Below are 26,422 nucleotides of genomic sequence, written 5' to 3'. Positions count from 1 at the left end.
AATTGTATTGCGATGCTTTTATAACGATAATGCTTACATAACAAATCCGAGACATCTTAGTTTGGTCAATCAGCATAGCTGCTGTGCTAAGATGTGACCAGGCCTTGTACAAAGGCAGAAGGCTTCTACTGTACATTCATTTTAAAGGCAACATGCAAACTGGCTCAAAACCGATTATGAAAAAACGATGTCGATATTATCAGATATCATTTCAAAATGCTTATATCGGCTGATGTTATCGGCTAAGCAATAATATCAGACAACTCTAATGATTAACAACCATGTTTACACTATGGATCAAAATAATTGCAATTATCATTTTGGTCAATTGTGCCGACCTAAATACAGTGAGGAGCAGAAGTATTTGCACTCCTAATGGTTTTGCAAGTTCACCCACCTAGAAAACAGGTAGAGTCCTGAAACTTCAATCATAGATGCATTTCCACTCATAGAGACATAATCTAAAAAATCCAGAAATCACATTGTATGATTTTATAAATAATATATTTGTAATTTACTCCGGTTCATACGTATTTGTATCCCTGAGAAGCAGCAATAATTATGACACTCAAAGAGTTGTCAGTCTACTTAAAAAAAACTCCACCTTTACCCCATGAGTAACCACTCACCCACCACCCGTTTAAAATCATAATTGTCACCTGTGCACCACACAGTCAGTCATAATCCAACTGCTACCATGGGCAAGACCATAGAGCTTTCTAAAGACAACAGAGAAATAATTGTTGAGCTCCACAAACCTGGAAAAGGCTATGGGACAAATGGAAAGCAGCTTGGTGAAAATAACAGACAGTTGCAGCAATTGTTAGAACATGGAAAATGCTAAACATGACTGATAATCTCCCTCGAACTGGAGTTCCGTGTAAAATTTCCCTTCGTGGGGCATCACTCATGATGAGAAAAGTGAGGGCTCAGGCTAGAACTACACAGCAGGAGCTGGTCAATGATTTGAAGAGAGCTGGATGCACAGTTTCAAAGGCTACTGTCAGTAAAACACTACGGTGCAATGGTTTAAAATCATGCATTGGTTAGAAGGTTTCCCTGTTAAAGCTAGTACATGTGAATGCCCGTCTGACGTTTCCCAGGGACCATCTGAGTGATGCAGAGGGGTCATGGGAGAAAGTCATGTGGTCAAATGAGACCAATATAGAACTTTTTGGTGCAAACTTTACTTGTCGTGTGCCTTAGAAAAAAGAAGAATGAGTACAATCCCAAGAACACCATCCCCACTGTGAAGTATGGGGGTGGAAACCTCATGCTTTAGTGCAACTTTTTAGCAAAGGGGACAGGACGACTAAGCAGAGGATGAATGGTGAAATGTATCGTCAGAGCCTCAATGTCCTTCCCTCAGTCAGAGACTTGAAGATGAGTCGTGGGTAGATCTTCCAACATGAAAATGATATGAAGCACACAGCCAAGCTGGCAAAGGAGTATCTGCTGAAAAGCATATCAAGGTTCTGGAGTGGCGTAGCCAGTCTCCACACCTCAATACAATAGAAAATCTTTGAATGGAGCTGAAACTTCGTGCTTCTCAACGACAGCCCCGAAACCTGACAGATCTAGAGAAGATTTGTGTGGAGGAATGGGCCAAAATCCCTGTTTCCATATGTGAAAACCTGGTGAAGCTCTACATAAAGTGTCTGACCTCTGTAATTGCAAACAAAGGCTTCTTTACTAAATATTAGCACTGATTTTTTCAGGGGGGACAAATACTTATGAATCCCAGTAAGTTGCAAATAAATTATTAAAAAATCATACAATGTGATTTCCAGATTTTATTTGTTGATTATGTCTCCATAAGTGGAAATACATCTATAATTGAAATTTCAGACTTCTACCTACTTTCTAAGTGGGTGAACTTGCAAAATCACAAGGGGTGCTAATACTTCTGCTCCTCTCTGTATATACCTAATATACTTGTATTACATTACGGGGTTTTTTTTGTATGTAGACCACAAGAAGATGGGCAACATGACGGGCACAGTACGCAAACATACGCCCACCCTGGAGGCACTGCAGGTGCTCTACCACCGCATGCGCTACGAATACGAATTCTACAACTTCATTCGGGACCAGTTCCACCTGATGAAGAAAAAATTGGGCCTGAAGTCAGAGGTCCGACCGCCCGCCTACACACCCGCCTTCCTCCGGGAGCTAGAACTGCGGACCCCCGAGCCACTGGACGAGGACGAGGAACTGGACACCGATATGGAGGATGCAAACAACTGGCTAGTCCATCAGTAATATCTGAACTCCTGATGAAAGAAATGGACCCTTGTCCCTCTGTCTTTGGAGACAATTAGACTCCGTACAAGGTGCTTTTTGACACCAGACTTTGCGGACAGGTTCAGCACCGGGGACGACTCGCACAGAAAAGGACAATATTATTTAAAAGTTGACTGAGGATGACGGGAAATAACGTTTAACTCAGTTGTACATGAAGCAAGGCTTTCCTTTTTTCTGCTTTGTTTTCCCGATTTCTTCTTCAATACAGAAGCGGTTATTGCTGTATTCTCCAGGAGAGATGAAGCACCGGGATACAGACTGTGGCCCCAAAAGATGGGAAGGTACATTATGGTTAGAGTTGATGTTTATGTAGATATTATATTATATTAAAAAAAACAAAGAAGCCAAACATCATTGAATAGAATAGTGCCAAAATTGTTTTACGCTTCTCACAAAAAGTTTGGGAAATTGCGAAAATTCAGAAATACATAAACGTTTTGCATTACAATGTACGCGAAGAGTAGATAAATATGCTATTTTTTATGTTGTTCAAAATCTCTGTTTGGAAATTCTCCCCAATATTCCAAACTTTTTGTGATTACGGTGGTCTGAAAAAGTATCTGAACCTTTTGGAATTTCTCACATTTCTGCATAAAATCACCATCAAATGTGATCTGATCTTTGTCAAAATCACACAGATGTAAAAACAGTGTCTGCTTTAACTAAAACCACCCAAACATTTATAGGTTTTCATGTTTTAATGAGGATAGCATGCAAGCAATGACAGAAGAAGGACAAATAAGTAAATGAATCCTCTGCCAAAGGAGACTTATCGAGCAATTGAAACCATTTTTTAACGAAATCACTGCCTAATCACTTATGTGTGGTTTAGAGCTGCCCTGCCCACTATAAAACACACACCTTTTAAGAATTGTCTTGATGAGAAGCATTGTCTGATGTGCATCATGGGTCAGTCAAAAGAGCTGTCTGAAGACCTGCGATCAAGGATTGTTGATTTGTATAAAGCTGGGTAAGGATTAAAAAATATCTTTAAAAGTCTGGATGTTCATCAATCGACAGTCAGAGAGGTTGTCTACAAATGGAGAGTGTTTGTCACTGTTGCTTCTCTCCCAAGGAGTGGCCGTCCACCGAAGATGACGCCAAGAGTTCAGCGCAGAATACTCAGAGAGGTAAAAAAGAACCCTAGAGTGTCTGCTAAAGACTTACGGAAATCAATGGCACAGTCCAATATCTCTGTGCACACATCACCTATATGTAAAACTATGGCCAAGAATGGTGTTCATGGGAGAACTCCGTTGAAGAACTGCTGTCCAAACAAAACAAAACAATGTTGCTCGTTTAATGTTCACAAAAAGGCACTTGGAACCTCCACACAGGTTTTAGCAAAATATTTTGTAGACTGATGAAACCAAAGTTGAATTGTTTGGGAGTAACACACAATGTCACGTGTGGAGGAAAAATGGAACAGCTCACCAAAATCAACACCTCATCCCCACCGTGATACATGGTGGAGGCAGCATCATGATTTGGGGCTGTTTTGCTACGTCAGGGCCTGGACAACTTGCGATCATTCATGGAAGAATGAATTCAAAAGTTTATCAAGATGTTTTGCAGGAAAACGTTAGGCTGTCTGTCAGACAGTTGAAGCTAAAAAGAGGATGGATGGTGCAGCAAGACAATGATCCAAAACAAAGAAGTAAATCAACTTCAGAATGGTTTCAGAAGAACAAAATACACGTTCTGGAGTGGCCAAGTCAAAGTCAGGACTTGAACCCCATTGAGATGCTGTGGCATGACCTAAAGACAGCGATTCATGCCAGACAGCCTAGGAATCTGACTAAACTACAGCGGTTTTGTAGAGAAGAATGGACCAAGATTAGTCCTGAACGATGTGCCAGACTGATATGCAGCTACAGAAAGTGTCTGGTTGAAGTAATTGCTGCCAAAGGGTGGGCCACAAAATATTAAATGGGATTGTACATTTACTTATTTTTCCCACTTCTGTCACTGTATGCATACTAACCTCATTAAAATATGAAAACCTATAAATGTTTGGGTGGTTTTAGTTAAAGCAGACACTGTTTTTTCATCTGTGTGATTTTGACAAAGATCAGTTCACATTTGATGGTGATTTTATGCAGAAATGTGACAAATTCCAAAAGGTTCAGATATTTTTTCATACCAATGTATGTAACTGTATGCCAGTGCCAAATGTCATCGAGCCATGAAGCTGTATATAAGCACATTTCCAATGTGCAGCTTTTGCGATACGGTACAGAGTTTAACACACAGCAGTACAGTTGAACTCATTCACCAGCCACAGACGGCGATAGACGTCCAATCCATTTTAACTGGGAGTATTTGTTCACTTGCTGCCACCCTTCAAGTCCAAATGTATTGTACATCTACTACCGTCACTGGCACTAAAACGTAATCACTGCCAGCCCCTTCCAGTTCAAATGGACCAAACTGTCCCGCCTGTTGGAAATGTGGCTACGAGTGATCCGTGCGTTTTGAGATGTTATTCTTGTTATGAAAGGTATAAATGAGGGTTAAACCGTATGCACTCTATTATGAATTCAAAGAATTCCAACAAAGTGCGCAAGTGTGACTGTGTTTGACCATAGTTTAGCAGAGATTTATAGTTTGCTTTCACTTTGTTGGGACTTGAAGTTGGCCAGAGTTATTTGCTATGAATAAAAGATAAATAACATTTATGCAGATACAGTATTTCCATTGCAAAAAATTCTGTGTACCCACAGAAATCTGATTTTGAATTAGCAAATAATGGAACCTGATTGATTTGAAAGGATGTGGTTCAGTTTTGAAGTACTTGCTTTACATCAGCACTCAAACCATTTATAGTGTTGTTTTTATTATGAATTGTTGTCCCAATGTCGAAGCACAATTAATATTGACATCGTGGTCTACCACTGTTCTCTCCCACACACTCAAAGCAAGATTATATAAAAAACACTGTATGTGTTGGTCACAGAGTTACATCTCAGTCAGATCTATTTCCACAAGCAGCTAAAAAAGGAATTCCGTCACATACAGTTTAACTGAGAACGATAAACTTGCTTGGTCTTCTCCGAATGTTGTCCTGCTTTGTGTTCACCTTCCTTTTAATTTATTATTATTATTTTCTATTCATTTCTATGCATTCTGCATCAATTTCTCAGGAAGGAAAGACAAAACTGTTGTAAAAATAATTGTATCATTTCCAACTTGGCGGCTATGAAGAAAATTCCTGGCGTTCCCTGGGAAGCATTGGATGAGTTTGTTTCAAAAAAGGAAAAAAAAAAAAGAGCTACATTTTACACTCTTCCAAAATAAACTTCCTCAGAATAAAATGGCTTGTGTACTTTTTCCTTTTTTGTTTGTTTTGGATGCCGACTCAGAAATTGAGTCAGCAATGACAGAAATTATTTTTCACATAAGAGATGCAACACAACATGCTGCTAGCTACAATTTCATTTGTATAAAACAATTATTTTTTAAAAAAAAAAATTAGTCACTGTTGTTTTTTAGCGGTGTTAAAAAGCTGACAAATAATAAAATGTTTGTTGTGAGGGCAGCAATTTTGGCGAATGATCAAACGAGAGCGTTTGTTACAGTTGAAATGACTGCTTTAGTCAGCAGGGGACAGCATAGCTTCAGGCAGAAAATTCGAGAGAGATGGGAGAGGGAAAATTCTAGCGCACTTGTTTTCGCTTTTTTTTTTTTTTTTTTTTAAACCACCAAAGCAGTTATACATTTTAATAGAGTTTAAAATATGTACATGGAGGTTAAAAAACTAACACTGAAATAAAACTCATAACCGACATCTTCGCGCTCAAAAAACGTACCCGGAAGTAACTACGTACATTCAGCCGTCGCGTGAGCTCATTGGCGAGTGTGGTGCAAAATCCCGCCCCCTGGGCTGTCTAACCTCGTGACAACTTTGACAAACCAAGGAGGAGACGGCGGCCACAAATTGACCCGGTCGCCGGTACCAAGCGCCTTCCGACACCGTGACGTGTCTGTGTTGGACGGCGAGTGGAAATTAACCATGGAGACCAGACAACAAGGTTAGTCAATTTTGCATCGTTCGCATAGTTTAAGCGGTTATTTGAATAGAAACTTCAATTTAAACTCGCTTGCAATCGCTGGTATTTTGAATTTCACTTGAACGCACCACACTGTCCACGAGTACAACCCTTTAAAAAAAAAGTCGTGTATTCACGGGTGTATTTCGTCTTAAAACGCGACTAAATGCCAAATGTAATTGATTTGAGATTATTCCGATTATTCATAACAGGAAAAAAACGTTAAACAGCGTAGGTGAAAATTTCACCAACAGCCAGACTCCTCTCGATAATTGAGTGACGTCAACAATAGGGACCACTTGAGGGCACGTTTGTAGTAATGGTTTTTTCCCAAGCTTTTTTTCCCCCTCAAGGTTTTTCCTTCTAGCAGAAAAAAACCTGACATGTGGAAACCCCTCATTTTCAACACATCTAATAGTGCTAGTCGCACATTAAACACCACAGGAGCTTTTCATAGTTGATCTTGTCTAGAATAATCAGGTAAGCCACAGTCTAATATTTATTTCAAGCAAATAATGTCTCTGTATTCACTCATGACAGCATCTTATTTAAATTCTCATCCACTACTTATAAAGATTTACTTTACAGTGAACTAGTGTATCCATCTGTTCCCATATATACAACAATAAAAGCTTTGTGTTAAGAAAAATAACCTGATTTGACACTAGTTATATTTGTGTGCACGTTTAACCAAGGTAATTATTTCAGTGGATCTACTTTTTGTGACAGTTCTGTCAGTGTGGTGTCACAAAAAGTGGCTAGACAGGTTTTCTCTTCCATGGAGTGGATAAACATTCCATTAGTTCTGCTTCTCACAATACAATGTGGGCATTGATAAGTAACCAAACATTGGTAGTAACTAATACTTAAAGTAACTTCTCATCTGTTTGTGTAGTTTACTTCTCATTGCGCTCTGTGGTTTGTCCAAGTCAAGCCGCCAGGCCGTTTGTTGATCCAGTTAGTTAATTGCATTCCACTTATAAGGGACTCCCTGTTTGGTGTCAAACAGTCCGTCAACAAGGTTGTGAGCTTCACCCTCCAAACTTTCCGCACGCTCCCAAATGAAGGGAATATCGATACACTTTGGTCTTGCACTCTGATTGCCGTATGACCGTCCCCAGGCCTCTGATTTAGCTTCCCCACATGACCTAGATGGGAATCTTGTGACCAGCGAGGTATTCAAAGCTGCATACAAAAAATTAGCTTGGACAGAGGCCTTAGACAAATGATAGAACTGTACTTTTAATAAAGTTCTAAAGTATAGTGCAGTTAAATAGGGTTTTAGTGCTTCCTTGACTATTTAGTACAATCTACGAGTTTGTGTTGCTATTTGAGTTACGAAAAAGCTTGGAAACGCATCCAACACACAGATACCACAGTAATTGTACATTATTTTGTTTTGTTCCTATACAAATTGCTGATATACTCAATATTATATTTGGAAAAACTTTTAAATTGTCTTTAAAGTCATTTAAAGACTCTTAATGAAGATCAACCTTGCCTTGTCGTGTCCTGTGGAAGCAATTTCCTGGAAGTGGTTGCAGTGCATTGTCACACAGCTAAAATTATGTTTTCAGTTGATGTCTTCAATATTAAAAGTATTCCTTCCTACATCACAAAATGTGGAAGTAGACGTTTCAACATAGCCATTTGGTATAAAGTGCAAACGCAACACTTCTAGCGAATTAAGCAGCTCAAATGGGAAGATTTTGTGCTGCACGTTTCCTCTTGTAGTTCCTGAAATATGCAGGATTTCCTCAAATTCACGACTGTAGCAGCATTTAGCGTTGACTTGTCGTCGCACGACATAAAGTTCCTTCCACTCTACCCAAGAAGTATGATGTCACACGACAGATGTTTGCTGGTGCATGCTAGTTTTCATAACTGTGACTAATGTTGATCCTGATCCTTGTTCTGCATCAAGATGAACACCATTTCTCAGGTAAATTAGTTTAATGTCGCTTGTGTGTTTTTGCGTACGCATGCACGTGTTGAATAGAATAGCAACCAAATAGCTGTTGTAGAAAGAGGAGAGAATTGTTCAGGGCACGTCAAATGTTCATTGTTTCATTTCAGTTGGATGTTGGACTCAACACAGAGCTGAACTGATTCAATGGTTCTAAACACCCAAAATAGGGTCCAAAATTCAATTGGCACGAAGACGCTTGGTTGCATTTTGTGCGTGTGTGTGTGTCAACTACATAATCCACGTCTGTTAATCTGGATTACAGCACAACAGGCAGCAGCCGCTCATTACGTAACAGTGTCGCGGTTGAAATTCAGAAAACATTCAAATACATTCGAATACAACAGTAGAATGTTCCAGAAGTAATGTAAATTGAAATCATGCTGTGTGTGCATGTCAGGTTTTCTTGAATCTGAGCCTCTGAGGGAAGCAGATGAAAACACGTCGGACGTCAACCTCAGCAACTCCATCCTGACAGAAGAGGAGAGAGAGGAAATTCAGCAGGAGCTAGCCAAAGTACAAACACACAAGCACACACAGTGTTGCATTTAGATGATAACATCTGTTTATTTTACTATGCGAAGCTGGAAGATGAGATCAGCACACTGAAACAGGTGCTAGCATCCAAAGAGAAGCGGCACACGGAGATCAAGCACAAACTGGGCATCACTCCTCTGGGAGAGCTACGCAACAATTTCACCCGAGGATGGCAAGACATGCAGAGCTCCGTCGCGTAAGACCAGACAAACACACAAAATAATTTTTATGACGCAAAAACAGTCACCGTGATTCTATCATCAGTGTATAAGAGAAATTTAGGATTGTCCTGATTACATATTTCTTCACCCAAGTTCAAGTCATCTCATATTGAAGTGTTTGAGTACCGATCTGATACCTTGGTAATGTTTTAGTGAGGGGAAAAAAGCCCATCTAAATAAAAAAATATTTCCATACTTCAGACATCATCACTCTTCCATGGGGATATCTGATCATTAGCATCCCGCGACTGCTAGCATAACGGCAGGGTTGATTTACACTTCCGCTGTTTCCGAGTGTATTGTGATGTTGCACAATAAAACAGTACAAAACTGTACAAAAAATACGTTTTTAGTCACTCTTGACTAGGGCTGCTGCAGCTATCGATTATTTCAATAATCGATTAATCTATCATCAGTGTATGAGAGAAATTTAGATTAGGATTGTCCTGATGACATATTTCTTCACCCGAGTTCAAGTCATCTCATACTGAAGTGTTTGAGTATCGATCTGATACCTTGGTAATGTTTTAATGAGGGAAAAAAAGACCATCTAAATAAAAAATATATATATTTCCATACATCAGACATCATCACTTTTCCATGGTGATATCTGATCATTAGCATCCCGCGACTGCTAGCATAACGGCAGGGTTGATTTACACTTCCGCTGTCTCCGAGTGTATTGTGATGTTGCACAAAAAAACAGTTAAAAACTGTACAAAAAATACGTTTTTAGTCACTCTTGACTAGGGCTGCTGCAGCTATCGATTATTTTAGTAATCGATTAATCTATCAACTAATGATTTCGAATAATCGAGTAATCGGATTAGGAAACTATAATGCATTGCAGAAAATTTTAGAAGATGTAAAACAAAGGATTGTTAAGATTGCACTTTCAAAAGGTCATTAAATGCGAATACAAAATAACATTTCTGAAATTTTCTTTAAACTATGCAGAATTAAACTTTCAGAATAAATTAAAATACCTGTGCTTCGCCTCAAACCGTATAAAAAAAATAAATGAGGATCTAAGTACAGAAAAAGAGCAATTGACCAACTTGCATTGCAAAAGTCCGCTAGCATAAATGCTATAAAATTCTAACGTTTTTTCAGTGGTCCTAACAAATCGTTCAAACACATATTCCCAAGAAAAACTGCTAAATAGACTTTTAAAATTAAATAACGCATAAAATATATAATAAATATTTTAGCTCAAATAAATACTTACAACCTTTTGTTGGCCTTAACGGGGAGCAGCTGGATTCAGCTATGTTAAATGAGTTATGTCATTTTGACTGTTACCACTAGAGGGCAATGTATCCACCCAAATCAATAAAACTAAATGCAAACACTTTCAAAACAAATTATTACATACTAATTAAACAAATCCTTGAAGCAGCAAAATTTATTAATCGAATTACTCGAGTTAATCGATTAATCGTTGCAGCACTACTCTTGACAATATCCTTGCACATCTTAATTATTTTGTTGCTGTGTAGCCCTTAAAAAAATACTGTACATCAATTAATCTTCAAAACCCGAAATCAAAACTCAATCCTCTGAAAATTACTACGCTTTCCGATCACGTGATCGAATTGGGGACATCCCTAAAATGTATAGAATAAAATGTACTATAAATGTACGTATATGTACTTAAATATATAATATACCTTCATACCTCTGGATTATTTTGTTGCGTCCCTTAACTGGGGGGTTGGCAGCGATCAAACAATTTTTTTGTTAACCCCCCAGTCAAAATGGATTGGACATCTCTTTCCATCAATGGCAGCCAGTGAATTAATATTTAAAGAATCAATGAATATATTCTTAAAACTTGATCTTTTTGACCCGATTCCGATCATCTGAAAATGAACGTGGTCGGGCCCAATTTCTGAACATGTGATCAAATTGTGGACATCCCTATCTTAGATAATTGCTAAAGGCTGCTAGCTGGAAAATACAAAACAATTATCGTGGTGCAGAAGTACAGTAAATCCAATTAAATGGTCAGACAAAAGAAGCCTGTTAAACAGTAAATGCAGTTAGAGGTGCAGACCCATCGCTGGTTGTTATCATCCAGTTACACTGCGACTTGCAGATCACACACACATCATAAATAATAAAGGAAAGTGACCCTATAGGTATTGGGTAACACAAGTGGTAGATGTTTTAAACGGCATCTCAGATCAAAAACGATGATGTGATCATTGGTAGAATGTTTTAAAAAACATCGTCTCATATGTTCAGGTACAAGAGAACATCGGAGACGCTTTCTTCGGCAGGGCAGAAGACCACGGCCGCTTTCAGCACGCTCGGCAACGCCATCAACAGGAAGTTTGGAGACATGAGGTGCACTGCAACACATTGTCACTGAACTGATTATTGCACCCACTCAACATTTTTTCATTTTGTCGATCATATTTGGTGTAAGAAACAATGTACTAATGTTGTTCATGCAGTATGGCTGGTCTACAGCTACTATTCCCTAGGAGGTATGCGAGTGTGTTTGAGGGTGCTTGTGTTAAAAACTCAGTCTTTTGTTATATGCTGCGTGAAGTGTTTTTGCCAGACGTGTTGTCGACTCAAGGACTTTTAATATTTAATCACCATTAACCAAACAGAAGCACAAGACAAAATTAGTTATTAACTGCAAAATAACCAGTCACATTCAAATCATTACATTTAAAACTCCTACAAGACGTGCGTGCATGCTTCTTTGCAACTGTCCATTTCTACCACTTTTTTGTTGTGCTCAACTGGCATTTGGCTTGATTTGTGTTTGTGTAATTTTAAAGCCTTTATTATGCTTATTTAATGGTGGACATAACTCTAATGTGGCATATTTAGTCATCTTACATGAAATATTCACATTTTTCCTTCTCTTGCATGCTTCCAAGGTCGGGCTCTATAGGGTAAGAACATGCTGTTGCTGGAACACAATAGAATACAGTTGTAGTTGGGACTTACTAGTGCGCCAACTTATACATTTTTCAACTCATGAGTGTTTGTTTGTTTGTTTTTGTGCAAAACGAGTGATATGTCGTCGTTTCAGTAGTCACAAAAAAATATAGTTATCCCTCGTTTTTTGCAGTTAATGGGGAAACCCCACGCACGAAAATGGAAAATACGCGAAGTAGAGGCGGAGAATATTTACACATATTTTTTATAAATGATTTTTAAGCACTGCAAATGTAATGATTGATATGATATACAGTGTTTTAAAAAAAAAAACAATTATTGTTACTGTAATTTTCACACTATAGTGCACACCTGACAGTAAGCTGCCACACACCAAATTTGGCACGAAAAGGCGTGTGTTCATAGATAAGCAGCACTGGACTATAAGCCGCAGCTGTCCTCACTGTATTATGGGATATTTACACCAAAAGATATTAACCGGTAACACTTTATTTGACAGCAGCATCATACGACTCTCATAAGACCAAATGAACCACTATGAAGCTTTAAACCAATTGGCTGCAAAGCTTCATTGCTTCATTTGGCCATCATTGCTCCCTTGGGTTGAGACGGTGATCCTCCACTGCCACCTGCTGTCAACACTGTGTTGTCCAACATGCCTCCTAGTATGCATTGCAGCACTACAGATGTAAATAACAATCAAAATTTATGTTCTGTGCTAATTATTTCTTCAGTTACTGTTCCAGTTGTTTCATTAATTGCTGGTTATGGTATATGGTAACACTAAAATTGACAGTAACGCCATAAGACTGTCATAATTATGACATGACACTGTCATGAGCATTACTGAATACTTATAACAGATGGAATAGTGTTATCCGGCAAATTATCTCACTTTTGAATGGAGGTAAAAGATCCAAGCAGGACATGAACGGAGTTTGTGACATAATTTGCCAGATAACACTTAATGACATCTGTCATAAGCATTCAGTAATGCCCATGATTGTGTCATGTCATAATTATGACTGTCTTATGATAGTCTAATGACGCCACTGTCAAAATAAAGTGTTACCTATTAACCCAAATAGATAAACAAATAAGCCACACTGGACTGTAAGCCGCAGGATTCAAAATGAAGGAAAAAAGTAGCGGCTTTTAGTCCGAAAATGACGGTACATGTGTTCGTGCATATACCTTAATATTTTTAGATAACTTACATTAGACTCTAGCGCAGTGGTCTCCAAACTATTCCACATAGGGCCGCAGGATTTCATTCCAACAAAACAAGACGATACCTTTGCACCAATCTGGTGTCTTACAAGTGTAATCAGTTCACTGCAGTCAGGTGCTGCTTGTTTAAGCAGAAACTTCATTGGTTAAACTGTCGATGCTTGATCAGTCGGAACAAAAACCAGGACCCACAGCCGGTTTGGAGACCCCTGCTCTAGCCGCTCCTTCCTTGACTGTCAATGACAATGATGAAGAAACGCCTGTGCACTTTACTGATGAAGATGACACAATGCACAGATGTTAAGGGAGCCTCATACAGTACCTCAAAAATCCGCGAATCACTGAAATCGCGAATTGGCGAGGGATCTTTACTATCAAATAGTTTGTCTTCACACAGTTGTAATATACGGTATATTAAAGCAATGTAATGATAGCGATCATTCGCTGCCGGCCTGTCCTAGTCAAATTGAATGTCTGTCACTGTCAACTATTTAGGAAAAAAATATTTTCGGTATGAATAAATTTAGTTCCGATTTAAGACCAAGTCAGTGAAAAACAAATGGATCGTTTAACATTTTTAGTTTTACAGTCTTTGTAATTTTTTTGAAGGAACTGCATTTATTTTGCCATGATCTCCCTCTATGTGATTTTGTCAATATGTGTGCTAACTGCTTACCCTGATTATGCGAGCTGAGCTAATCATTAACTCCTCTCTCTATGCACAGCTACTCCATCTCTCACTCTATGAGCATGCCTGCTATGAGGTAATTCTAGCAACAATACTGTATGTGTGAGTGCAAAATTGGTACAAACTGATGAGCTCTATTTGTGACAAGATGTTTTTAAATAGTATTTGTCCATACACTGTGACATTTTCATGTTGTCAGATCCTAGTGCTGTTCAAACACCAAGTGGCACATGGTTGCTTAAAGTAACCAGAATGTAAACATTTAATAATCTCGAAAAAAAATGAACTAAAATGTGTTTATTTTCTATCAAGAAACTCGCCAAGCTTCCGATCTTTTGAGGAGAAAGTTGAGAGTACGGTGACCACCATCAAGGTGTGTACAAATACACGACTATACAATTTTATACTGTAAAAATGTATTTTTTGTTGACCATATAACCAAGAGAAAAAAAAAACAAATCATACAATTTTGACTGAAAAATTTAGCTTAAAGCGGAAGTTGAGATTTTTTTTACATTAGGCTTTGTCTTCGAATTACCGGCGGTTAAATTAGTCAGTAGAGTTCATTTCAATAAATTCTGTACAGTTTGTTAGTTATTTATTAATTTCAGGGCTCCGGACTGGCTAAGCTAGCGCAAGTCAATTGTCCCTAGCATGCCACAAAAACAATATTAACACATCTAACTAGGAGTGGGAACCTCTTGGTACCTCACAATACGATACAATACGATTTGCGATACAAAGTTCACAGTAATGATGATCCGACGATATTATCAATACATTGGTCAGGGAATCATTCTAGGAAATTCTGCAAACAACGAATAAACAGAAAAACAAGCTTCTGTTGTGAATTGGAATGAATTTATCACTAGTAGACATCCAATCCATTTGAACTGGGATGGTGGCAGCGATTTTCGTTCATTCGGTGCCATCCCTCCCACTTCAAACGGATTGAACGTCTATGGCAGTCAGTGGCAGCCAATGCCAGGCAATGAGGTAATTTTGGGCTATTTGTCATTCACCTGTATATTTTGTTACTTCCTGTTGATTTTGGGGAATTTTACGGGTCATTTCCTGTTTATTTTGAGTTACAGAACAGGGAGTGACCTGGGAATCACCCAAATGAATAGCCAGTGATTCACACTCAACAGGAAATGACCTGTGAATGCTCTGAAAATCGGACAGAATGACTGTGAATGCTCTGGTTTCGAATGAACGAACGTTCCCAGTCCAAACGGATTCGGCGTCGTCCACCGTCAATGCAGCCTTAGTTAACTGAGAAACTATTATGGTGGAAGATTTTGGTAGCAACTTGTTGGTTCCTTTTTATTTATTTTTATTTATTTATTTTTTTAGACACTGACACCTTTTTAAAACGATATCTCGATTCTTGGCAGGAGCATATAGATAACCTTTTGTGAAACAAAGTATCACGATATATCACCATTTCGATATTTTGTCACACCCCTAGTGCATATGTTGTTTTTTTAGATAACCTTTTGTGACACAAAGTATCACGATATATCACCATTTCGATATTTTGTCACACCCCTAGTGCATATGTTGTTTTTTTATTGGCATGCTAGGACGAGTTTATTAACTCGCGCTAGCTTAGCCACTCCCGAGCCCTGAAACTAATAAATAACTGCATGGAATTTGTTGAAATCACCAACTCAAACCACCGCTATAACCTTAATGTCAACAATTCTGAACTTCCCCTTTAATTCAAACAACATATTATATTGACATCCATCATAACTCTTTTTGTCCTTTACATTTCCAAGACTAAAGTTGGGAGTCCCGGGGCAGGAGGAAGCTTCGAGGACGTCCTCTCTTCCACGGCGAAAGCCAGCGCTCAGGACACACCCACCAACAACTTGACAGAAACACCTGAGAGGCCGTAGGAGACTAACAGTATTCATGTTTGCTTTATATTATAGAAACAAGTTCTATCAAGACTATACAGTATATGATTGGTTCGCATAATCAACATCAGAAAGTGCTAGAATTGAACTTCATCATTAATCCATATTGCTGTGAATGCCTCCTACCTTTTTTCAATTCACTTTCATTCAAAAAGAAATGACCGTCAACCTTTATCATGTAAGATTTATCGGCTGACATTACGAACCTTGTGAAATAGCGATGTATATTTAAACTAACACTGCAAGCTGTGCAATGTGTAAATAACTGAGCTGTGAACCGAGTTTTATAATGACACATTTTGTACATGTATTTTCAGTACTATGGAGTCATTTTAAGGCTGAAAGGAAAAAAATTGAATCCTCACCCATGTGCTGTTAATTTGAAGCACTTTGTGCCCCTCTAATGTCATTTGCAAAATTTTCTTGTGACTGGCAGGATGAGACACCGCATCTAATTTAGCCCTTAGCCTAATTAAATAACGCCTAAGGGGAAATAAAGTTGGACACGATGTACAATGTCAACTTAGTCAAATTTTGAACTGATGCATTTGAGTATTTATTATGCTTCTAAAACAAGATTTTTGGGAGGCTCAGTAAAGTTATAACCATTTATCAATGTTATTACCTGTTGACAGACCTACAATCCATCTTTCAGCCTGTTTTTGTCCCATCTGTCTTAATCTTGCTTTCAGAATAAGAACTATTTAACACAATAAAGCTCTCTTGTATGTTCTGCTGGAATCGAGTACATCTCAGGTCCCGTTTTATAATAAAACGTTATTCAAGCGTAACATTTTGAATGCATGGAGCATTGTTTCCCCAGGATTTGTCCATTCAACACTGCCAAGATATTAAAGAGTTTTGCTTGTGCAAAAATATTGCAGTCATGACATGCGTCAAGTGGATTGTGAGTCGTTTTTTTCTGTCATGTGACTTTTCCTTGCTTCATTCAAAGCACTGACAAGCTGGAGCACATCTGGATGCTGGAAACAACCTGCAAAGACACAAAATGGCCACTACTAATGTTATACTGCATCTCTAAATGCTTCCTTTTTCCCTATCAGGAAAGGAACTGTGGTCGTAAATATGTGATTTTTTCCTACTGCATCTTGTAAGGTGCTGTAGATTGTTTGACTAACCTTGAGTGGAGTCAAAGAACTCCTGCAGTCTCCCAGGCGTTCCTTCCAGTTCTTCATACTCATGAGCCTGCAGGATCATCTCCAGACGGTCAAACTCTTTCACCATCCTGGCCTCTGCACTGCTTTGATGCTCGTATTCCTAAATGCCAGAAAATGCCGTTTTTCCATCACGAACAGGAGTAAAATCTGATAGTCAAACTTTTTACCTCCCATAGTGCAAAAATCTCCTGTCCTAGCTTATCTGGTGTGAGGCTCGACAACTGCTTCATGGCTGCCTGAAAGAATATGCATTTTAATAACGAAAAACAAATATAGAGCTTCAAGGGTTGTTCACCTCTTCTCGCCGGTGTTTCTCAGCTTTGCTGACATTGTCTGATGGCGCGATATCGCCTACAATGCACTCGGCCAAGTCATGAACAAGGGCCAACTTGATACATCTGAAATCAGGGAGGAGGGATCATAAGATACTAGCGTTCATTTAAGACAAAGTACAAATAAACTCACTTGTCCTTATCCAATGTGGGGTCTGTGATGGTCAAAGACATCATGGCCATGCGGTACATGTGGTCTGACACACTCTCTGGGTTCTTCACCTTCCTGTAAACCCAGCCTGTCCGTGGGACCCTCTACAGGGAAGATAACAGTATTGGGCCATAGTTGAATATAAATAACAGTGATCTCTCGCTACTTTACGCTTCAAATTTTGCGTCCTCAGACCATCGCGGATTTTTTTTTTTTTTTTAACAGATGAGCTGTCCCGAGCCAATCGCATAGTCTCACTCTCCCTCCCTCTCCCTGCTTTTTGTTGGTGAGTGCACTGGAGTTTATTAAATTTAACACTGATTGACTGGCGTTGATTGATGTTGCCAGAGAAGCGAGCTTTAAAGCGCTGCATGCGTCAATCATCGTTTAACTTGACGAATAGTTGCTGTGGTAACTCAATGTAAGTGAGCAGCTTCAGCGGACTTGAGCGGAGTCACTCAATGAAGCATTTAATAAAGCCAAGCATTTTTCTGCTTTATTCTTGTTCAAAAATAATTCGGTGGGACAGTAACATGTTTTAAGACTTATAATGCAGTTCTTATTACATTTGAAGTGTTTAAAAATCATTTATTTAAAAAAATATATTATACTTGAGGGGACATGTCCTAATATCTCTTTCCAATGCTTAATCTGAATAATACATAGAACTACTGGGTGGGGGTCGCTACTTCGCAGGTTTTCACTTATCGCGGCGGTTTCTGGTCCCTATTAACTGCGAAAAACGAGGGATCACTACAATTTTATAGGACAAATATATTTTACGTTGTTTATGCAAGCCCGTCGACAGAGGGGGGCAACCAGGTATGTTGTCCCGGGCCTCAGGACCATAGGGGCCCCTGAATGACCCTTAAATTATTTTACTTTACATTCACCTATTTCTTTTTTAATTAAATCAATGTCTGATTAAATATTATGTTCTACTCTATACATACTTGAAAACTTAAACATATTAAATATTACAAATATATTTTTTCCCTTTTTTTTTTTTGCCGGGAACTTCAACATTTGAGCACAGCTGATAAAACACATAACTGTAGCTGTACTGTTAAAACAATTCCAACACATAAAATGAATGTGTTCTAACAAATATTAAATGTTAGTGTCTTACTTTAAGCTGCCCGATTAATTTTAAAAACTGGAGCATTTTCATGTTGTCCGCGGGGGCCGCCATGTCAGTTTCTTCTTCTACACGTTTTAAATCCAAAATAACTCATTGCGCCGTCTATAATATGGGAGCGTGAGCACAATTTCTGGATTAAACTCAAATGTAATTTTGGAAAACACATATACAGCTAAAAGTTTAAATTTGTAACTCCATTTGATATTTATTATTGAAGTTTGACCTAAAAAGGAGTTAAAGCCAAACAAAACAAGTCTTACAATCCATAGAAGAAGAAGAAACCGTAGAAGAAGACAACGCGGAAGTCACTGAAAGCGGCTTTTTTTGAAACCGTATTCAAACTTGTTGTTTTTTCGAATCGTCAGTCAAACTCCTCCATAATGCTGAACAAAGCACCAAGAATTAAACCAACAGTTAAATCAAAAATGAAGGGTCACGTTAACGTGAGACAGGCGTCCGAAGCAATGGTAAACCGCTATTTGTAACACGTTTATGTAGGTTTTGGTTAGCTTACGAAATTGTATGTTTGTTTACAGATGGAGCTTCTCACTTTGCTTTTCCTCAAGAATTTAGCACAAGAGGCCAGAACCAAAGCGTTTGAGGACAAATCAGCAACTATACGAGCTCATCATGTAAAAGCAGTCGCCAAAGTGAGTCCGAGTCAAAGTACTGTACTCTCGCACAGTATTTAAGTAGTACAGATTACTTGTATAAAAGCTGATTAAAAGTAGGGATGTTAATTCCAATTTTGGTTGATTTTATTTCATTGCAGAAAGTGCTGAAAAATGCCAGAGGATGAAGACAATGCATTTCAGCCATGTTATCTCCTGACTTTCTTGGGTTATGTTTAATTATTTTTAGTTGCACAAGCAAAGTATCTGTTCCTCGTTTTGCTGTTTTCTTTTTTTTAATTATTTTTGTACATTATAATAAATTGATTCTTGCTATTATTGAATAGCCTTGTGTGTATTTTTTCTGTCATGTGTGCTCTTGGTTTAACCAGTTTTCTGAGGATACATAAGAGGAAATTCCAAAATTTATCATTCAACAGATATGTTGCACTTTTGCAGAATATTTCCTACACTTCGGTGAGTCCCAACTTGGTTACTAATTTTTGTTGTTACTTGTCTCTCATGTCAGATATAATAGTGCAATTTGTTTCTCAGTACATAATTTACTGAAGCATTTCTGTAAAAATATCCCGCCTTTGTAATTTTTGTCTTACACATTTTTCAACTTCGTTTCATGTTGACAGCGGAGAAGTGTACTGTTCAGCGAGCCTCCACTTCACTGCTACCACTTTGGAAGAAGCTGAAGCTGGCCTCCACAGCAGGGGTAAGTCTGTATCTTCAAGGTTTGTGTGAATTTTTGGTATTCGTACATGTGGGTGTCCTCCTGTACAACACCCCTCAAACACAGAACATGAATTTTAAAGTTGAATTCTAACTGTATTGGGAGTGAAATGTAAAACACATACATTTCTCTTAATTTAACTGACATTGTCTTCATTCCATTATAGTATAAAATGAAAACACATTTTATTCATATTGAGGTACATGCTGTACATGTATGTTTCTTTCCACAAGATGGTGCTACTGAGCAAATTAAGAAGCATAAAGTAATTTTGTCCTTGCGCTTATTTAAAACAGTATTTAAATCCTGCAAAAAAATGCATCAATAAGTCGTAAGCAAATCTTAGTGTTTAGTATTTCCTCATTTGTCACCATTTTCATTGTATTTAGTTTGTATCGGGGTTATATATATATATATATATTTTTTTTTTTTTTTTACATCTGATCAATAGGTGTAGTTTTATGACTTTTCATACCTCCTATTTTAATGCCTGACAATAATTTTGTGCTTTTTAGAAAATTTCCACAGAATTTTATTGGGGGGGTTCTGATGTGTGACTTGATACATATACAGAGTTTATAGACTGTAAAAAATAGATGCATGCTTGCATGCAAAGATCATATTAGGAGGAGGATGGAGTGGGGTTGGCGGGGTCGGGCCATGGATCATGTTAGGACAGCAGACATTTGATGTACTGGTGTTTAAGAAGGGACCATGACACAATGGGATAGCCCAGTCGAAATGACAGAATGCAAAGAGAGGTCGCTGAGTGCTCCAAGTCGGCACTAAACGCTATGTGATGTATGTGCTGTGTGTGTGTATATATATATATAATATATATATATACAGTATATGAATATGTGATAGGACCACATAGGTTGACAGGCAGACATGTGACAGCCACGTTTGCCATTGAAGTTGTTCGTATACAGTGAAACATTTGGCGCAATGTTGAGCATTTGTCACTTGTTTAGATATTGAATTTTTTTAAAAATATCTTTTGCAATAAAGGGGGTAGAAATCATTCATATTTAGCCCATGAAAAAAATAATCTTATTTTTATTGACAAACTAAGGAAAATGTGGGGCTAATTTTAAAAAAAGCATTAAAAAAAAAAAAAAAAACCTATTACGTATTAAGAAATAGTACTACTGCTAGTTAGTTGCATTTCAAGTATTTTGATCATCACAGTTAGACAGGATCTACACATACCCTCGATCTGTTATTCAGTGTATCCAAAAAAAAACACACAAGGGTAGGGGAACCTTTTTGACTGAGAGAGCCAAAACACCCAACATATTTACAAATGTGATTCTACGAGAGCCATACAGATAATATATATATCGATTATATAGTCACCGAGTTGTGACTGATAAAAATCTTGAGGAAACAACAACAAAGCGTAACATCATCACTTAAGATATTACAATCGTTGCTCACTTGGAGAAAAAAAACAAAAAAACAAATGGAAACATGGATTGGTGTTGCGTCAAGGGCGTAGGTTTCCATAGGGACGGTAGGGACAAAACGCTACCAATTTTTCAGGGTGCTCAAATTGTCCCCACCAACTTTTAAGCAACCTGTCTTGCATTACAGTATATAATGACTTCAGTTATATAAGTATTTTAGATTGTCTTCCCATATGTTGTAAGGATAGACTTGACCCTATCATTATTAAGTGAATTACTTTCTTTATGTTCGGACCAGAGGTTGTGCTAGACTTTTTCGTTGTCTGTCATTTTGACTGACAGGGTCATAAAAATCCGGTCATAATCTATTTTTACCCCCCATGAGTCATCACCTTATCGTGGTGGAGGGGTTTGCGTGTCTCAATGATCCTAGGAGCTATGTTGTCTGGGGCTTTAAGCCCCTGGTAGGGTCACCCATGGCAAACAGGTCCTAGGTGAGAGGCCAGACAAAGTATGGCTCAAAAAGACCCCTTATGATGAGCAAGATTATTGAACCCCAGTTTCCCTTGCCCGGACGCGGGTTACCGGGGCCCCCCTCTGGAGCCAGGCCTGGAGGTGGGGCTCGAAGGCAAGCGTCTGGTGGCCGGGCCTGTCCCCATGGGGCCCGGCCGGGCTCAGCCCGAAAAGGCAACGTGGGTTCCCCTTCCCATGGGCTCACCACCTGTGGGAGGGGCCAAAGGGGTCGGGTGCGTAGGGAGTTGGGCGGCAGCCAAAGGCGGGGGCCTTGGCGGTCCGACCCCCAGCTGCTGAAGCTAACTCTTGGGACATGGAATGTCACCTCTCTGGCAGGGAAGGAGCCTGAGCTGGTGTGTGAGGCAGAGAAGTTCCGACTAGATATAGTCGGACTCTCCTCCACACACAGCTTGGGTTCTGGTACCAATCCTCTCGAGAGGGGTTGGACTCTCTTCCACTCTGGAGTTGCCCATGGTGAGAGGCGCCGGGCAGGTGTGGGCATACTTATTGCCCCCCGGCTTGGCGCCTGTACGTTGGGGTTTACCCCGGTAGACGAGAGGGTAGCCTCCCTCCGCCTTCGGGTGGGGGGACGGGTTCTAACTGTTGTTTGTGCTTATGCACCGAACAGCAGTTCAGAATACCCACCCTTTTTGGAGTCCTTGGAGGGTGTGCTAGAGAGCGCCCCCTCTGGGGACTCCCTCGTTCTACTGGGGGACTTCAACGCTCACGTGGGCAATGACAGTGAGACCTGGAGGGGCGTGATTGGGAGGAACGGCCCCCCCGATCAGAACCCGAGTGGTGTTCTGTTATTGGACTTCTGTGCTCGTCACGGTTTGTCTATAACGAACACCATGTTCAAACATAGGGGTGTCCATATGTGCACTTGGCACCAGGACACCCTAGGCCGCAGTTCGATGATCGACTTCGTAATCGTGTCATCGGACTTGCGGCCGCATGTTTTGGACACTCGGGTGAAGAGAGGGGCGGAGCTGTCAACTGATCACCACCTGGTGGTGTGTTGGCTCCGATGGCGGGGGAAGATGCTGGCCAGACCTGGCAGGCCCAAACGTATTGTGAGGGTCTGCTGGGAACGTCTGGCAGAATCCCCTGTCAGAAAGAGTTTCAACACCCACCTCCGGCAGAACTTCTCCCTTGTCCCGGGGGAGGTGGGGGACATTGAGTCCGAGTGGGCCATGTTCCGCACCTCCATTGTTGAGGCGGCCGATCAGAGCTGTGGCCGTAAGGTGGTTGGTGCCTGTCGTGGCGGCAATCCCCGAACCCGCTGGTGGACACCAGCGGTAAGGGATGCCGTCAAGCTGAAGAAGGAGGCCTATCGGGCCTTTTTGGCCTGTGGGACTCCGGAGGCAGCTGACAGGTACCGGCTGGCCAAGCGGACTGCGGCCTCGGCGGTCGCCGAGGCAAAAACTCGGACATGGGAGGAGTTCGGTGAGGCCATGGAAAACGACTTCCGGATGGCTTCGAGGAAATTCTGGTCCACCATCCGGCGTCTGAGGAGGGGAAAGCAGTGCACTATTAACACTGTGTATAGTGAAGATGGTGTACTGCTGACCTCGACTCGGGACGTCGTGAGTCGGTGGAGAGAATACTTCGAAGCCCTCCTCAATTCCACCGACACGCCTTCCTTTGAGGAAGCAGAGTCTGGGGACTCTGAGGTGGGCTCTTCGATCTCTGGGGTTGAAGTCACTGAGGCGGTTGGTAAGCTCCTCGGTGGCAAGGCCCCGGGGGTGGATGAGATCCGCCCGGAGTTCCTAAAGGCTCTGGATGTTGTAGGGCTGTCATGGCTGACACGCCTCTACAACATCGCGTGGACATCGGGGACAGTGCCTCTGGATTGGCAGACCGGGGTGGTGGTCCCCCTTTTTAAAAAGGGGGACCGGAGGGTGTGTTCCAATTATAGAGGAATCACACTCCTCAGCCTCCCCGGTAAAGTCTATTCAGGGGTGCTGGAGAGGAGGGTCCGTCGGGAAGTCGAATCTCGGATTCAGGAGGAGCAGTGTGGTTTTCGTCCCGGCCGTGGAACAGTGGACCAGCTCTACACCCTCAGCAGGGTCCTCGAGGGTGCATGGGAGTTCGCCCAACCAGTCTACATGTGTTTTGTGGATTTGGAGAAGGCGTTCGACCGTGTGCCTAGGGGAATCCTGTGGAGGGTGCTCCGGGAGTACGGGGTACCGAGCCCCTTGGTAAGGGCTGTTCGGTCCCTGTACGACCGGTGTCAGAGTCTGGTCCGCATTGCCGGCAGTAAGTCGAATTCGTTCCCAGTGAGGGTTGGACTCCGCCAAGGCTGCCCTTTGTCACCGATTTTGTTCATAACTTTTATGGACAGAATTTCTAGGCGCAGCCGAAGCGTTGAGGGGGTCCGGTTTGGTGACCTCAGCATTGAATCTCTGCTTTTTGCAGATGATTTAGTGCTGTTGGCTTCATCAAGCCGTGACCTCCAACTCTCACTGGAGCGGTTCGCAGCTGAGTGTGAAGCGGTTGGGATGAAGATCAGCACCTCCAAATCCGAGACCATGGTCCTCAGTCGGAAAAGGGTGGAGTGCCCTCTCCGGGTCGGGGATGAGATCCTGCCCCAAGTGGAGGAGTTCAAGTATCTTGGGGTCTTGTTCACGAGTGACGGTAGGAGGGAGCGGGAGATCGACAGGCGAATCGGTGCAGCGTCTGCAGTAATGCGGACGCTGCACCGGTCCGTAGTGGTGAAGAAGGAGCTGAGCCGAAAGGCAAAGCTCTCGATTTACCAGTCGATCTACGTTCCTACCCTCACCTATGGTCACGAGCTTTGGGTCGTGACCGAAAGAACAAGATCCCGGATACAAGCGGCCGAAATGAGTTTCCTCCGCAGGGTGTCCGGGCTCTCCCTTAGAGATAGGGTGAGAAGCTCGGTCATCCGGGAGGGACTCGGCGTCGAGCCGCTACTCCTCCGCGTAGAGAGGAGCCAGCTGAGGTGGCTCGGGCATCTGGTTCGGATGCCTCCCGGACGCCTCCCTGGAGAGGTGTTCCGGGCATGTCCCACCGGCGGGAGGCCCCGGGGACGACCCAGGACACGCTGGAGAGACTATGTCTCTCGGCTGGCCTGGGAACGCCTTGGGATCCCGCCGGAGGAGCTGGTTGAAGTGGCTGGGGCGAGGGAAGTCTGGGCTTCCCTGTTAAAGCTGCTGCCCCCGCGACCCGACCCCGGAACAAGCGGAAGATAATGGATGGATGGATGGATGAATCTATTTTTACCCGTCACTTAAATTTTTAAAATGATAATAATGACATATTCAATAGTATTTAATTTTCATTCATTTTTAATTAATTTTCTGTCCGAACAAGCAGAGAATCCACACCGTGCCGTTACACATCAAGCAGATGAATATGTAACTTTTTCTCCGCATTGACAAAAACAGCTGACTGTGGCCCCACTGTGAAACAATGAAATTAGCAGTTCACCTGCTGTGGCCAGAACGCAGTCTCATACCTTCCTCCTGGTGCGCATGGACTTGAATTGCATGCCCGCTTATGCATAATCAAATGTCTCAAGTGGGATTGCTGCAGAGGTTTTGGACTTTCGCCTCAGACAAACGACTTCTCCTGGCCGTTTTGATGTTGTTCTGGAGGCTGAATCCGCGCTCAGCGGCCATACTCTTTTTTTTCACCTCTTTTATCAACACCATCGTCGTTTTGGGGCTTTTTGAAGAAACTTCGGTCACTCAGTTGCCTTGACATTTTTCCGAGTAAGGCCAACGACATCATGCATCAAGAGAGACAATAGCTAATTAATATGCTCACTCGCCACCCTGTGGTCTGGGGTGTGAATTTCAACCTGTCAAAATGACAGATGGTAAATGGTGTTATACTTATATAGCTCTTTTCCACCTTTAAAGGCACTCAAAGCGCTTTACACTATCTCGCCATTCACCTACTGGTGACGCAGCACCAGGAGCAACGTGGGGTTCAGTATCTTGGACTTCAGTTTTTTCCGTCACCGTTTTAAAAAACCGTTCAACGACGGAAAATATTCGGTTAACGCGACCCCTGGTTCAGACATACATTGACCCCCTTTGACTTGCTGAATGTGCCAGTCCATTTTTTTCCCTCAAACGCACGTTTGAGTGGCTGATGACTTGACCCCCCCCAAAAAAAGCAGTAGTTTCATCTGAAGGAAGGCTGCATTTTTGTTTTGTTATTCCCTAGGATTTTTTTTTTTGTTATATTTATTTTCTTTAGACAATTTTGAGTGGTTTTAAGACAAATATTTATTTATTTATTTATTCTGCATTCCTGGATCGTTAAGAGATGATTATTCTGGTTTGTTTACGTAAATTTGCGGGAAATAAGTGAAATTATCTGCTAGTGTTTCAAATTAATTTTACTCACTTATTTATCTTATTTAAAGAAATTGAGCTTAAAAATAATCTAAACACTAATTTTAAGCAAAAAGAATCCACAATGTTCTTAATTTAAAAGTACATATTGTTCAAAACATTATTTGAAAGCAATTTTTTC

General features: G+C 40.8%; 4 protein-coding genes across 6 annotated transcripts in view; 3 read left to right on the top strand and 1 right to left on the bottom strand.

The window, feature by feature from the left end:
• The window catches only part of usta (uronyl 2-sulfotransferase a), a 107,802-nt gene extending 102,199 nt beyond the window's left edge, over positions 1–5,603 (top strand). Inside the window, exon 9 of the mRNA XM_057822275.1 lies at positions 1,970–5,603. Coding sequence (XP_057678258.1) covers positions 1,970–2,262 — 293 coding nt within the window. The 3' untranslated portion in view covers positions 2,263–5,603. The remainder of the gene's footprint in view (positions 1–1,969) is intronic.
• Positions 5,604–6,189: 586 nt separating this feature from the next.
• Positions 6,190–16,722, top strand: tpd52l1 (tpd52 like 1). 3 transcript variants are annotated; one of them, XM_057823491.1, is made up of 8 exons: positions 6,190–6,335; positions 8,720–8,835; positions 8,904–9,052; positions 11,325–11,426; positions 11,975–11,989; positions 13,952–13,990; positions 14,227–14,287; positions 15,699–16,722. In XM_057823491.1, the coding sequence occupies exons 1-8, from the start codon at positions 6,317–6,319 to the stop codon at positions 15,816–15,818; spliced, it is 621 nt and encodes a 206-aa protein (XP_057679474.1). In that variant the 5' UTR covers positions 6,190–6,316; the 3' UTR covers positions 15,819–16,722. The 3 variants fall into 3 exon arrangements, with proteins under 3 accessions (XP_057679474.1, XP_057679475.1, XP_057679476.1); XM_057823492.1 differs by lacking the exon at positions 11,975–11,989; XM_057823493.1 differs by lacking the exons at positions 11,975–11,989; positions 13,952–13,990.
• Positions 14,239–18,769, bottom strand: hddc2 (HD domain containing 2). Its single transcript, XM_057823494.1, has 6 exons — positions 18,630–18,769; positions 17,483–17,604; positions 17,313–17,415; positions 17,185–17,253; positions 16,979–17,117; positions 14,239–16,833 (listed from the first exon to the last, which is right to left on the bottom strand). The coding sequence occupies exons 1-6, from the start codon at positions 18,690–18,692 to the stop codon at positions 16,736–16,738; spliced, it is 594 nt and encodes a 197-aa protein (XP_057679477.1). The 5' UTR covers positions 18,693–18,769; the 3' UTR covers positions 14,239–16,735.
• Positions 18,770–18,902: 133 nt separating this feature from the next.
• Positions 18,903–19,596, top strand: cenpw (centromere protein W). The gene is made up of 3 exons (XM_057823495.1): positions 18,903–19,108; positions 19,178–19,291; positions 19,414–19,596. The coding sequence occupies exons 1-3, from the start codon at positions 19,022–19,024 to the stop codon at positions 19,438–19,440; spliced, it is 228 nt and encodes a 75-aa protein (XP_057679478.1). The 5' UTR covers positions 18,903–19,021; the 3' UTR covers positions 19,441–19,596.
• Positions 19,597–26,422: the final 6,826 nt, after the last annotated feature.

The sequence above is a fragment of the Corythoichthys intestinalis genome, chromosome 19, assembly GCF_030265065.1.
Source record: "Corythoichthys intestinalis isolate RoL2023-P3 chromosome 19, ASM3026506v1, whole genome shotgun sequence".
NCBI lineage: Eukaryota > Metazoa > Chordata > Actinopteri > Syngnathiformes > Syngnathidae > Corythoichthys > Corythoichthys intestinalis.
Note: the sequence above shows the minus strand (reverse complement) of the source record. Positions and strands in the feature narration are given on the sequence as shown.